Consider the following 11150-nt stretch of genomic DNA (forward strand, 5'->3'; position numbering starts at 1 on the left):
TACCCCCAGAGTGACACAGTCGCCCCAGTGAAATCAAGTATTTTTATTTAATTGGAAATAATCAGTATCTGTGAAAGAAAATCCCATTTCATATACTTAAATAAACATTTCTGTATGTAAAAAGAAGAGTAGAATAATTACTCTGTAACTCCCTCTCCTATGGCAGGCCAGGCTGCCTCCACTCAGGATGGGTTGTGAGGGGGACCCTAACCCTAAGCACAGGTCAAAGGTCAAGCTTTTCAGAGCTGCACTGAGCATGCCCCACTCAGAGAGGCCACTGTGAAAGCAAATTACGGTGAGGGTCATACCGCCTACGGCAGTGAGAAAGTGCAGAGAAGGAATGGGGGGCTACCATGCCTGAGACCCACCCCCAAATCTGACTGCTAACACAGCCTGGTTTAAGACTTTTTCCCTCACATACCAACCCTGAATAGGCAGGAGGGATTCAGAAAGGTACTGTTGGCTCAAGAGGCCATTCTTACTAAGGGGCCAGAGACATGGCCACTCTCTGCTTCCTACCCCACAAGTTGGCTTGGGCACAGCCCCTTCTGCAAACTGCCACCCTGGCTGGCCAGCAGAGAACCAGGAGATTCTCCAGGTAGCTTTGTGTCTATGCAGAACCACATTCCATTTGAGATTCCACTGCAAATCTGAGTTTCTTAAAAGGAGGAAACTGTCTTGTGATACCTGAAAAGTCTTTTCCTCATTGGCCTGATTCTCCACCTCAGGTGTATCAACCCCTCCAATGCTGCCCCGCCCCCCCATCTGCTAACTCCGCCCTTGGACAGGAGGGTGGGATTTTCATCTGTACCCACCTCGATTTCCTAAAGCCTCTGGGGTGCGGGCTGGGAAGCAGCGTGGGACACTCCCAGACCTGGGTTCCTGTCTAGGTCCTGGCATGCTGCTCAGCTTGCTGGTCTCTGGCAGGCGCAAGGTGGCACCAAATGCCAACACCCAGAATGCCAACCACCCACAAGGTCAGGGGCTGTCATTAACTGCTCTTCATCCTTCAAAAAGCCAACTTCATTGCCCCCAAGGGCCACTGAGGCTGGGTCCAGCTCTGCTCAGATGTGGTAGAACTCTGCCTCAAGGAGCAGGGGTGGCTGCCAGAACCCATGCACGCCTCCTTTGCCTGCAGTCCTGGCAAGGGGATTTGCTCTAGTGGGAATGGTCTGGAGAAGCTGAGGACTGACTCCACCCATGACCCCTCCCACAGCTCACTCGAGAATAACTGTGCTGCTGTCCCCATTCAAGGGAGGCCTCCGCAAGGCCTCAGGAGGTTCCCGAACTAGCCAGCGCCATGCATGGGCAAACCCACAGCCTCTTTGGTATATATAACACTGAAAAATCAAGCCATGAATCTAGAAATAAGTACTATTTCTCAGCTGGTAAAATGTTCTCTTGAATATATATATATATAAATATACACACATACACTGCGTATGTGTGTGTATATATATATATACATATACACATATGTACACACACACACACACACACTTTAGGTATCTGCTCAGTTAAACAAATGCAAGTCCATTCTGTGCAGTTCTTAGACCATATAACTTCCTTCTCCCACCGCTCTCCTATACACATCGAGGATGTCTGACTGTCTCAAGTCCTCTTAACACCCCTGAGAGGTAGGTGGTACCGGCCCCATTCTTCGGGTGGGGAAGTCTAAGCATAGAAGAGTCAAGGGGTGTGCTCAGGCTGAGCAGTGCTCAAATCCCGACGAAGGCTTCCATGTTTGACATAAAAAGCCAAATTCTCCCCACAAACTTGCAGAAAAAAATGCCGCCCGAGCCCTGGCTGGGCAAGCTGCTCTACCCAGTTGACTGGCCTGAATTTACAGTCCTGTGTGGTGTGGCAGAGAAGACAGCTTAGGACAGAATTGGTAGGGTGGGACCCAAGAATGGAAAACAGTGCGTGGTAGATTTACACTAAAGCTCAGAACTACAAGCTATGGTAAGAAAATAAAAACCTCAAATAAATGGAGGGCAGCATTTCTCAATACATAGCAATGCCTTGCCTGGGAAAAACTTCAGTAAGCACTTCTTCAATTACAGGAGTATGGGAGGTCAGACCCCAGGAGAGCCAAAAGGCCTTTGATCCCCCCCACCCCATGCCTAGGGTACCAAAGTCACACAAAAATGACATGACCAACGGGACCTAGGGTCTGTGCTTACTGACTACCTAATAAAACCTGGAGATGGAAATAACAAGTGGGACCCTTTGAATCTAGGCTGCTTATGAGAAGTAGATGCGTAAGTAGTATTAAATGTGGGAAGAGCCAAGGTGTCACAGAAGAAGGGTCTTAAGCATTGTATAGATGTTCATGCATTCAAGGGTGCGGTAGAGGTTAAAGCTGTGCTGCTGTGTTTTCTGTTCAGTGAAAGGATTCGGTGCATTTTCAGTGCTGATAGGTGGCCACATCATGGCCCTTCCTGGGCAGAGCTCGGCAGCGAGCAGCACCTATCTCTCGGGTTGGGTCACAGGGTCACACTCCAGCCTCGGGGGCACTGGGAGTGACCTGGGTTCTCACCAGGCCCCTCTGCAAGGGCACTGATGAATATTGCTGTGATTTGTGCCTTGTTCATTGATAATCTGTGTCCTACCTTGATTCAGCACAAGAATTAATTGCTCCAATGGGTCATTTGGTCCTAAGGCCTTCTGACCATTTGGTCTTGGGTGACATTCCAGAAGAGCAGTTATTGACATATAAAATTATTAAGAAAATTCATTCTATAGTGGCCAACTGGAAGCTGTTTTGTCGAGGGCTGTGGGGGGTCCGAGGCCCTCAGTCCAGCCAGGCCCCAGCACATCATAGCCCCACCTTGACCCCCTTTATGAAAGGCAGGCCCGTGGGCACCCTCTTCTTATACTCCAGGTACTCCTCCCCAAAGAAGTGAATGAGTGAGATCTCCTCTTCTTCCGTCCGGTCTCGGAAGAAGCGCCACACTGTCAGGGCATAGACGACACCACAGATGGGATTGCACAGCATCACCTGGCAGAGACATGCCAAGAGCATCAAGGTCAGAGTGACCCACACCCAAGCACCAGTCTCTGTACCCCGCAGGATTTCAGGGCACTCAGGACTCTGTGGGTTTGTGGGAGCCAGGCCAGCACTGACCCTCACACATGTTACCTGTAACAAGGAAGGAGCAATCTCTTGAACTCCAACCTTTAGGTCAGGATGCCAGATGCCCCCACCTGCACTCAGGTGTGAATTCTCCAATGTAGGGGCTCATTCCAGTGTCCCCCTGCCTCCACACACTTACATTATACTCTTTTCTTTTTGTCAGTTGTGGGGCTTGAACTCTGGGCCTGGGTGGTGTCCCTCAGCTCTTCATCTCAAGGCTAGCGCTCTACCACTTGAGCCACAGCACCACTTCCGGTTTTCTGGTTGTTAATTGGAGATAAGAGTCTCACAGACTTTCCTGGCTGGGCTGACTTTGAACCACAATCCTCAGATCTCAGCCACTTGAGTAGCTAGGATTACAGGCGTGGGTCACCAGCACCCAGTTTATACTGTAGTCTTATACACTTACGCTATAAGTGTGGCCCCAACCCTGCCCAGAGCCCTCCTACAAGTATACACATACACGTTTTCCAACAGATAATGGCCCAGAAAGCTCCAAGCCTGAAAACCAAGCAAAACTGGGCCAAGGTGGCTTCCTCCATTTTCCTCATCCTGCAAAGTCCTCCCACAAGCTCAGGCCAGTTCATCTGCCTCGACCTCCTTTCCACATTATTCATTTTTTTTGGGGGGGGGGGGTCAGGTCGTGGGGCCTGAACTCTGGGTCTGGGCGCTGACCCTCAGCTCTTCAGCTCAAGGCTAGCGCTCTACCACTTGATCCACAGCACCACTTCTGGCTTTTTTTCTTTTTGCTTATGTGGTGCTGAGGAATCGAACCCAGGGCCTCATGCATGCTAGGCAAGCGCTCTACCACTGAAGCCACCTTCCCAGCCCCTATTCTTCATTTTTCAGGTTTTCCCCACAGACCCATAGCCAAACAGTCTCCCGAGGCCCAAAGGATTCCCAGCAACCTAGAAGCCACTCCTGACCCTATGGCGCCAACTAACCCACCCTGTGACCCTATGGTACTAACTAACCCACCTGTGACCCTATGGCACCAACTAACCCACCCATGACCCTATGGTGCCAACTAACCACCCGTGACCCTATGGTGCCAACTAACCACCCGTGACCCTATGTGCCAACTAACCCATCCGTGATGCTATGGTGTCAACTAACCTACCTGTGACCCTAAGGAACCAACTAACCCACCTGTGACCCTATCATACCAACTAACCCACCTGTCCAGTGGTGGTGACAACCTGGCACCCTATGGACATGATCTTCCTCAAGCAGGGCCTTTTACCCAAAACACCCTGCACACCCCAAATTCCCACCAATTCTCTCCACTGTGTGCAGTTTCATTTTTTTTTGGGGGGGGTCCGGTCGTGGGGCATGAACTCTGGGCCTGGGTGCTGTCCCTCAGCTCTTCAGCTCAAGGCTAGTGCTCTACCACTCAAGCCATAGTGCCACGTCCGGCTTTTTTTTTTTTGCTTATGTGGTGCTGAGGAATTGAACCCAGGGCCTTGAGCATGCAAGGCAAGCGCTCTACCACTGAGCCACCTTCCCAGCCCTGTGCAGTTTCATTTTGTCTTTCTTTGTGATACTGGGAACACAGAGCCTTACAAGTGCTAGGCAAGCACTCTACCTGCTGAGCCCTTCCCCGTCCCATCCCAGCCCCCCCCCCCCCCCACAGCTGAATGCTCTGGGCATCTCAGCACCATGCCAAGCCGCTGGTGACCATGAAGCTATTCACCTCATAGCAAATCTTTGAAATTAGCTGCTACCTCACACAGTCATCTCCTCTTCCATGTGACAGGGAAAAGATGACAAGCAGAAGCAGCCTGGCTGGCAAGTCAGGGCCTGTACTATTACCCTGGTGGATGTGTATAGCCTTTTGGCATCCATGATGGCAGCGTTCCTGACCGCAGGCTGCAACCCACTACAGTGAAGGTGAAATCAATCTAGGGCATCATGAACAGCATTTTAAGTAAGATAGAAAATACCGTTTTATAAAAAGGAAGGGTAAGAACTGGTCCAGGGAGCCAGGCACCAGTGGCTCATGCTTGTAATACTAGCTACTCAGGAGGAGATCTGAGGATTGCAGTTTAAAGCCAGACCAGGTAGGAAAATGTCCATGAGACCCTTATCTCCAATCATAGAAAAAGTGGGAAGTGGTGCTGTGGCTCAAGTGGCAGAGTGCTGGTCTTGAGCACAAGAAACTAAGGGGCAGCGTCCAGGCCCAGAGTTCAAGCCCCAAGACTGGCACAAAAAAAAAAAAAAAAGAATTGTTCCAAGGAAGACAGGTTCCGTTGACACAAACACATATGTGGTGAAGTACAATGTGAAAAATATCTATGGCCTAAAAGAACGAAAATCACCATGGCCCTACCCACTTAGGTACACAGGGAGCAAGTGTTTTAAGCAAATTATTATTATTATTATTATTATTATTTTGCCAATCCTGTGGCTTTGAACACAGGGCCTGGGAACTGTCCCTGAGCTCTTCAGCTCAAGGCTAGCACTCTACCACTTGAGCCATAGCACCACTTCTGGGTTTTTCTGTTTATGTGGTACTGAGGAATCGAACCCAGGGCTTCATGCATGCTAGGCAAACACTCTACTATTATTTTATTCGACTATAATCATCTGTTATTAGAAAATGTGACTGCAAATGTGGGAGTGATATGTACACTTCAAAAATATTAACACTCAAAAAGAAACCCTACATAACATTAGATATCAAGAGTCCCCGGGAAGCCAGGTGCCAGTAGCTCATGCTTATAATCCTAGCTACTCAGGAGGTTGAGACCTGAGAATCGTGGTTCAAAGCCAGCCCAGGCAGAAAAGTCTATGAGACTATAAACTACCAGAAAACTGGAAATGGAGCTATAGCTCAAGTGGTAGAGTACTAGTCAAGCAGAAAAGCCCAGGGACAACACCCAGGTCCTGAGCTCCAGCCCCACGACCAACAAAAAATAAAAGAGTAAATAAAGCCTGTGTCATACCTGAGTTCCAATACTCCAGTAAAACCACCCCACATAGGAAGGGTGCCGGAACCAAGCGTATACCCCACTTGTCACCAGAGTGTGGGTGTCTGACTTTTCATTTTGCACCACGTGGTTGAAGTTGGAGCCCGCAGTGAACATGGCAGCCTTTCTCAGGCACTCTCCAAAGATGACCATCAGCAGCCCCGTGGCGCTGAGCCAGGTGATCTGCTTCAGTTCTGTAGAGAGACATCAGGGATAGGCAGTGAGGACACCAGACTGCCCATCGCCCTCCTTCATCGGTCAACCTATTTCCCCAAAGACAGAAAGATCAGAAAACAGGCCCAGGGCAATTAGTATTTGTCATCACGTTAAAAGAAAACAAGACCCACCCCCATCTAAGTCGCTATTCATCCATTTGCTTTATTATTTACTGGTTTTTGACAGTACTAGGGCTTGAACGCAGAGCCTCGAGCTTGCTAGGCAGTATGCAGGCACTTTACCGCACTCGACCCACGCCTCCAGGCCTGCTTCTTTGCTGATTATTTTAGAGATGGAGTCAGGTAAACCTCTGCCCAGGCTGGCATAGATAGGATTACAGGAATGATGCAGGCTCCCAGCATCACCCATTTACTGTAACACATCAACAGGCCAATTACAAAGCAGTGTGCTCCTCCTAGGCTGGTGGCTCTGCAGCGCTCACTCACTCACATCCTTCTATTAGGAATAAGGATGGCTGGGAGAAGCACAGCCTGAATCTTGGGAAGCACACACACGTTTCTTCACTGGCAACAGAAAGTACTTCAGTCTCAGAGGGGCCCCCAGATGCTGACGTGCTGGCTAATAAAACCTTCCTGTGAAATCCCTCCTCCCACAGAAGACAGACTGACCCAAACTTCATCTGATTGCAACGTGAAAACCATCAGATTTGTGTGTTGTGTTATGCAAGGTTGAAAGCAAAAGGTCAACCTGTCCTGGATTCAAGTTCTAGAAGTGGAATTCTCCAGCGAGTGAGAGAATGAACACAAGCAGAGCCTGTTCCTTATAAATAGCTTAGTGAGGACAGAGGGCTGGGGAGAATGGCTCAGGGGAGATTAGACCTGAAAGGTGAACCAATGTCAATGTTCTCAGCCCAAGGCAAGGCGCTCTTCTCCCTTCCCCTGGGGAGGGGAGGGCAGACTCACCTGGCCAAAAGATATTTTCAAGTGTGAACTCTATCCAAGAAGAAAGAGCAGCCACTGTGTACTCCAGACTGTGATTGAGGAGAAATGAGTCCAAAGACAGACTTTTGGGATTGTTGACAGCTGTCACTAAGTACTCAGAATAGTGGAATAAGGACAGCGAGCACACATACCTGTTTAAAAAAACAAAGAGAGGAGGCTGGGAAGGTGGCTCAGTGGTAGAGCGCTTGCACTGCATGCATGAGGCCCTGGGTTCGATTTCTCAGCACCACATAAGCAGAAAAAGCCGGAAGGGTGCTGTGCACATAAGCAGAAAAAGCCGGAAGGGTGCTGTGGCTCAAGTGGTAGAGTGCTAGAATTGAGCTGAAGAACTGAGGGCCAGCGCCTAGGCCCAGAGCTCAGGCCCCATAACTGACCAAAAACAAACAAAAAACAACAACAAAGAGGTAAACTGGGCAAGAGAACTAAATTAGCCATAATAAAAATACAGATTTGAGTCTCAACTGTCCCTAAAAGTATGGTGAGGCCACTGGCACCTGTGTGGACAGGAGACAGCAACGTGTAGCCTTCCCCCTGTGGTTTGCTGGAAGTGGGTTTTTTAATGGAGTTATGATTTTGAATGCTGTTGATCAGGAGGCTTGAACTCAGGGCCTAGGGTTTGTCCCTGAGCTTTTTTGCTTAAGGCTAGCATTCTACCACTTTTACCTGCAGCTTCATTTCCAGTTTTTAGGCAATTAATTTAGAGATAAGAGCCTTTCTTGCCTGGGCTGACTTCACACTGAGATCCTTGTATCTCAGCCTCATGAGACTCTAGGATTACGGGCCTGAGGCACCAGTGCCTAGCTCCTTTTTTTTTTTTTGTCAGTCGTGGGGCTTGAACTCCGGGCCTGGGTGCTGTCCCTCAACTCTTCAGCTCAAAGCGAGCCCTCTACCACTTGAACCACAGTGTCACTTCCAGTTTTCTGGTGGTTAATTGCAGATAAGAGTGTTACAGACTTCCTGCCAGGCTGGTTTTGAACAGCAATCCTCAGATCTCAGTCACCTGAGTAGCTAGGATTACAGGTGTGAGTCACTGGCGCCTGGTTCCTTTTTTAATACAATACATGTGTATGTGTGTGTGTGTGTGTGTGTGTGTGTGTGTGTGTGTTGTACAGGTGCTTTGGTACTAGGACTTGAACTTGGGGTCTGTGCACTTTCCCTTCACGTTTTCACTCGAGGTGGTACCCTGTCACTTGAACTACACCTCCACTTCCAGCTTTTTGCTCGTTAACTGGAGATAAGAGTCTCTCAGAATTTTCTAACCTGGCTGGCTTCAAACCTAAATCCTTAGATCTCAGCCTACTGAGTAGCTAGAATCCTCAAGGCATGAGCCACAAGTACCTGGCAGCAACACACATTTTTTTTTTTAAAGAAAGAGGTAGCTATCAACGTAAAGTAGTAATGTATGTTAGAAAATTCAAGAGACTAACGTAATTCTAGTACAGAAGGATTAGATAGGAGATAAAGCTTTTTAGCTTGAAGCCCTGGTCACAGCCAGGTCAGAGACCCGAAGGCTTGAAGGACAGAAGCCCTAAGGCAGGGAAAGGTCCCACGCTGCCTGTGGGGGTGCAGGCTTGAAAGAAATGGCAGACTTGAAAGACTTAGGATGAGAAACCAAAGCCTTGCTGCCTCCTACCACTCCCATCACCTGCACCCCCTTCTGGGAAGGTCAAGTGGCCTCACTCAGTGCTGTCACCTTTGGAGAGGGTGCGGGGAGACCTGCTTCTCTCTCCAGGACAATCAAGTGACCGGCACAAGCAAAACAAGACATGTACGGTGGGAATGGGAATCCAGGGCAGGCATGCATCCCCCAGTGACTTTCTGCCTGTAGCATAGCTCAGACACCAGGAGGAGGAATGCCACTGAGGACCCTCTAACTGCCCCCACCCCGCGCACCTCCCAGAACACAGCAGTCCCCAAGTATTTCTTACCAGCCAAAATGATTCCAGGAAGATTGGCTAAAACTGAGCAGTACTCCACAGCCAAACACAAAGCCAAGGAAGCAGGCTCGGATGGCTATCTGAAACAGATCAGGATTGACACCCAGTCACCAGCTGTTCCAAACCACCCTCTGCCTGACCCATGTGAGCCCTCCTGGGATGGAAGGTCACTGGCAAGCAGAGGACACAGTCCACTTGCTCAGAGGTTCAAAAGGTGAAACAGGGCCGATACTTCCAGCCTCTCTGGCTCTGTGGCTTTGGGCAAGTTAATTAACTCCTCTGGATCTTGGCGTATCCATTTACATCGGGGGGGAAAACAGGACTCGCTGTTAGGACAGGGGTGATGACTACCTAAGTACCTGAGGAAAACTGCAAACAGAAATGGTGAATGCCATCATCTCTGCTGTAGTTCCAGAGGAGAGGAGAACTCCTCAAACATTGTTTCTCGGCTGCTGGGATCAGGACCGGGGGACTGCGCGGGACTGGGGGGGGGGGGGAGCTCCCGGCGGGGGTGGGCTGGGACTGCAGGTAAGACTCCACACCTTACATTACATAAAAGAACCGTGGCCCCGCTCACTCCCGCCCCACGCACATCAGATGCCACAGCTGCTGGAAAGCAGGAGCTGCAATTTAACACCCACGGCCGGGAGCGGCGGGTCCGTGCGGTGCCCTGAACTCGTGGCCGAGGAGCACGCCCAGGGGAGGCAGCGCGGGACCGAGGGGAAAGGGGGGGCGGGGGCCGCGTCGCCCCGCGAGCTCCGACCGCCGCCGCCGGGGCGGACGCCAGCCGCTTCCCCACCCGGCCAACCCCGACCTGCCCGCTGGCCTCCGCCCGGCCACTCCTAGACTGACCCGGGCTCGGTCCCCGCCGGCCCGGCTACCCGGCTACCCGGCCCCGCTCTCCGCCCGACCCCGACCCTGCTCTCCGTCCGCCCCGGCCCCGCTCTCCGTCCGCCCCGGCCCCCGGCCCCCGGCCCCGCTCTCCGTCCGCCCCGGCCCCGCTCTCCGCCCGACCCCGGCCCCGCTCTCCGCCCGGCCCCGGCCGACCCCGGCCCCGGCCCCGCTCTCCGTCCGCCCCGGCCCCGCTCTCCGTCCGCCCCGGCCCCGCTCTCCGCCTGGCCCCGGCCCCGCTCTCCGTCCGCCCGGGCCCCGCTCTCCGCCCGACCCCGGCCCCGCTCTCCGTCCGCCCGGGCCCCGCTCTCCGCCCGACCCCGCCCGACCCCGGCCCCGGCCCCGCTCTCCGTCCGCCCCGGCCCGGGCCGCACCTGGTAGCGCGGCGGCCGGTAGAGCAGCAGCAGGAGCGCGTTGAGCCCCGCCACGTAGAGGGCCAGCCCGGTGCGGCCCTGCAGGCCGGCACGTGTGAGCAGCGGCAGCGCGAGCACCGAGGCGCCCAGAAGGAAAGTAGCGAGGCTGAGGCGCGCCTCGGAGCCCGGCGGAGCCCGCGCCGCGCAGCCCGCCATGGCGCCGGGCGGCTGCCGAGCCGGCTACAGCCGACGAGCCGGACGGCAGCGCCTACCGTAGTCCGGGAAACACGCTGGCCGCGCCTGCGCACTGAGCCGCCGACGCCAGCCCAGGAAGGGCAGCCGCCCGGAGCGGCGTGTGGTCGGCGAGTTCTCGCGAGAACTTCGCCCCGTGCGGCTGCCGGCCGAGTTGGGCGGGAACGCCCCTGGCCCCGCCCGCGGTCCCCGGGCGCTGCCTGGTCCCGCTGGGCGGCGGCCGAGCCGGCGGGCAAGTTGCTTTGCCCTGGGCCCGAAGTTAGCCCCAAACGGATCAGGATTCCCGTCCCCAGAAACAACGTGGGGTGGGAGAGGACCCCGCCGGGAGCGGGCGGGCGGGCGCTGGCGGGGCTCCCCGCCCTCGCTCCGCTGGAGCTGCACCCGGGAGCCGCCCCGGCCCTCCGGCGTCTGCCGCTCACTGGGTGACCAGTCTC

The 11150-nt window shown here is 53.1% G+C and overlaps 1 protein-coding gene across 1 annotated transcript; it reads right to left on the minus strand.

Moving 5' to 3' along the window:
- Positions 1-28: 28 nt before the first annotated feature.
- Icmt (isoprenylcysteine carboxyl methyltransferase) lies at positions 29-10773 on the minus strand. Its single transcript, XM_070037215.1, has 5 exons — positions 10486-10773; positions 9212-9300; positions 7245-7414; positions 6082-6299; positions 29-3001 (listed from the first exon to the last, which is right to left on the minus strand). The coding sequence occupies exons 1-5, from the start codon at positions 10678-10680 to the stop codon at positions 2819-2821; spliced, it is 855 nt and encodes a 284-aa protein (XP_069893316.1). The 5' UTR covers positions 10681-10773; the 3' UTR covers positions 29-2818.
- Between the last annotated feature and the right edge of the window lie 377 nt (positions 10774-11150).

Source organism: Dipodomys merriami, unplaced genomic scaffold (assembly GCF_024711535.1).
Source record: "Dipodomys merriami isolate MVZ:Mamm:240054 unplaced genomic scaffold, mDipMer1.0.p SCAF_28, whole genome shotgun sequence".
Lineage (NCBI taxonomy): Eukaryota > Metazoa > Chordata > Mammalia > Rodentia > Heteromyidae > Dipodomys > Dipodomys merriami.

Coding starts and splice junctions, on each gene's coding strand:
- Icmt (XM_070037215.1), bottom strand. CDS start 10,680: ATGGCGGGCTGCGCGGCGCGGGCTCCGCCGGGCTCCGAGGCGCGCCTC. Junction 7,415..9,211: donor TCCTGGAATCATTTTGGCTG/GTAAGAAATACT, acceptor TTTTTTAAACAG/GTATGTGTGCTCGCTGTCCT. Junction 3,002..6,081: donor ACTGGAGTATTGGAACTCAG/GTATGACACAGG, acceptor TGTCTCTGCCAG/GTGATGCTGTGCAATCCCAT.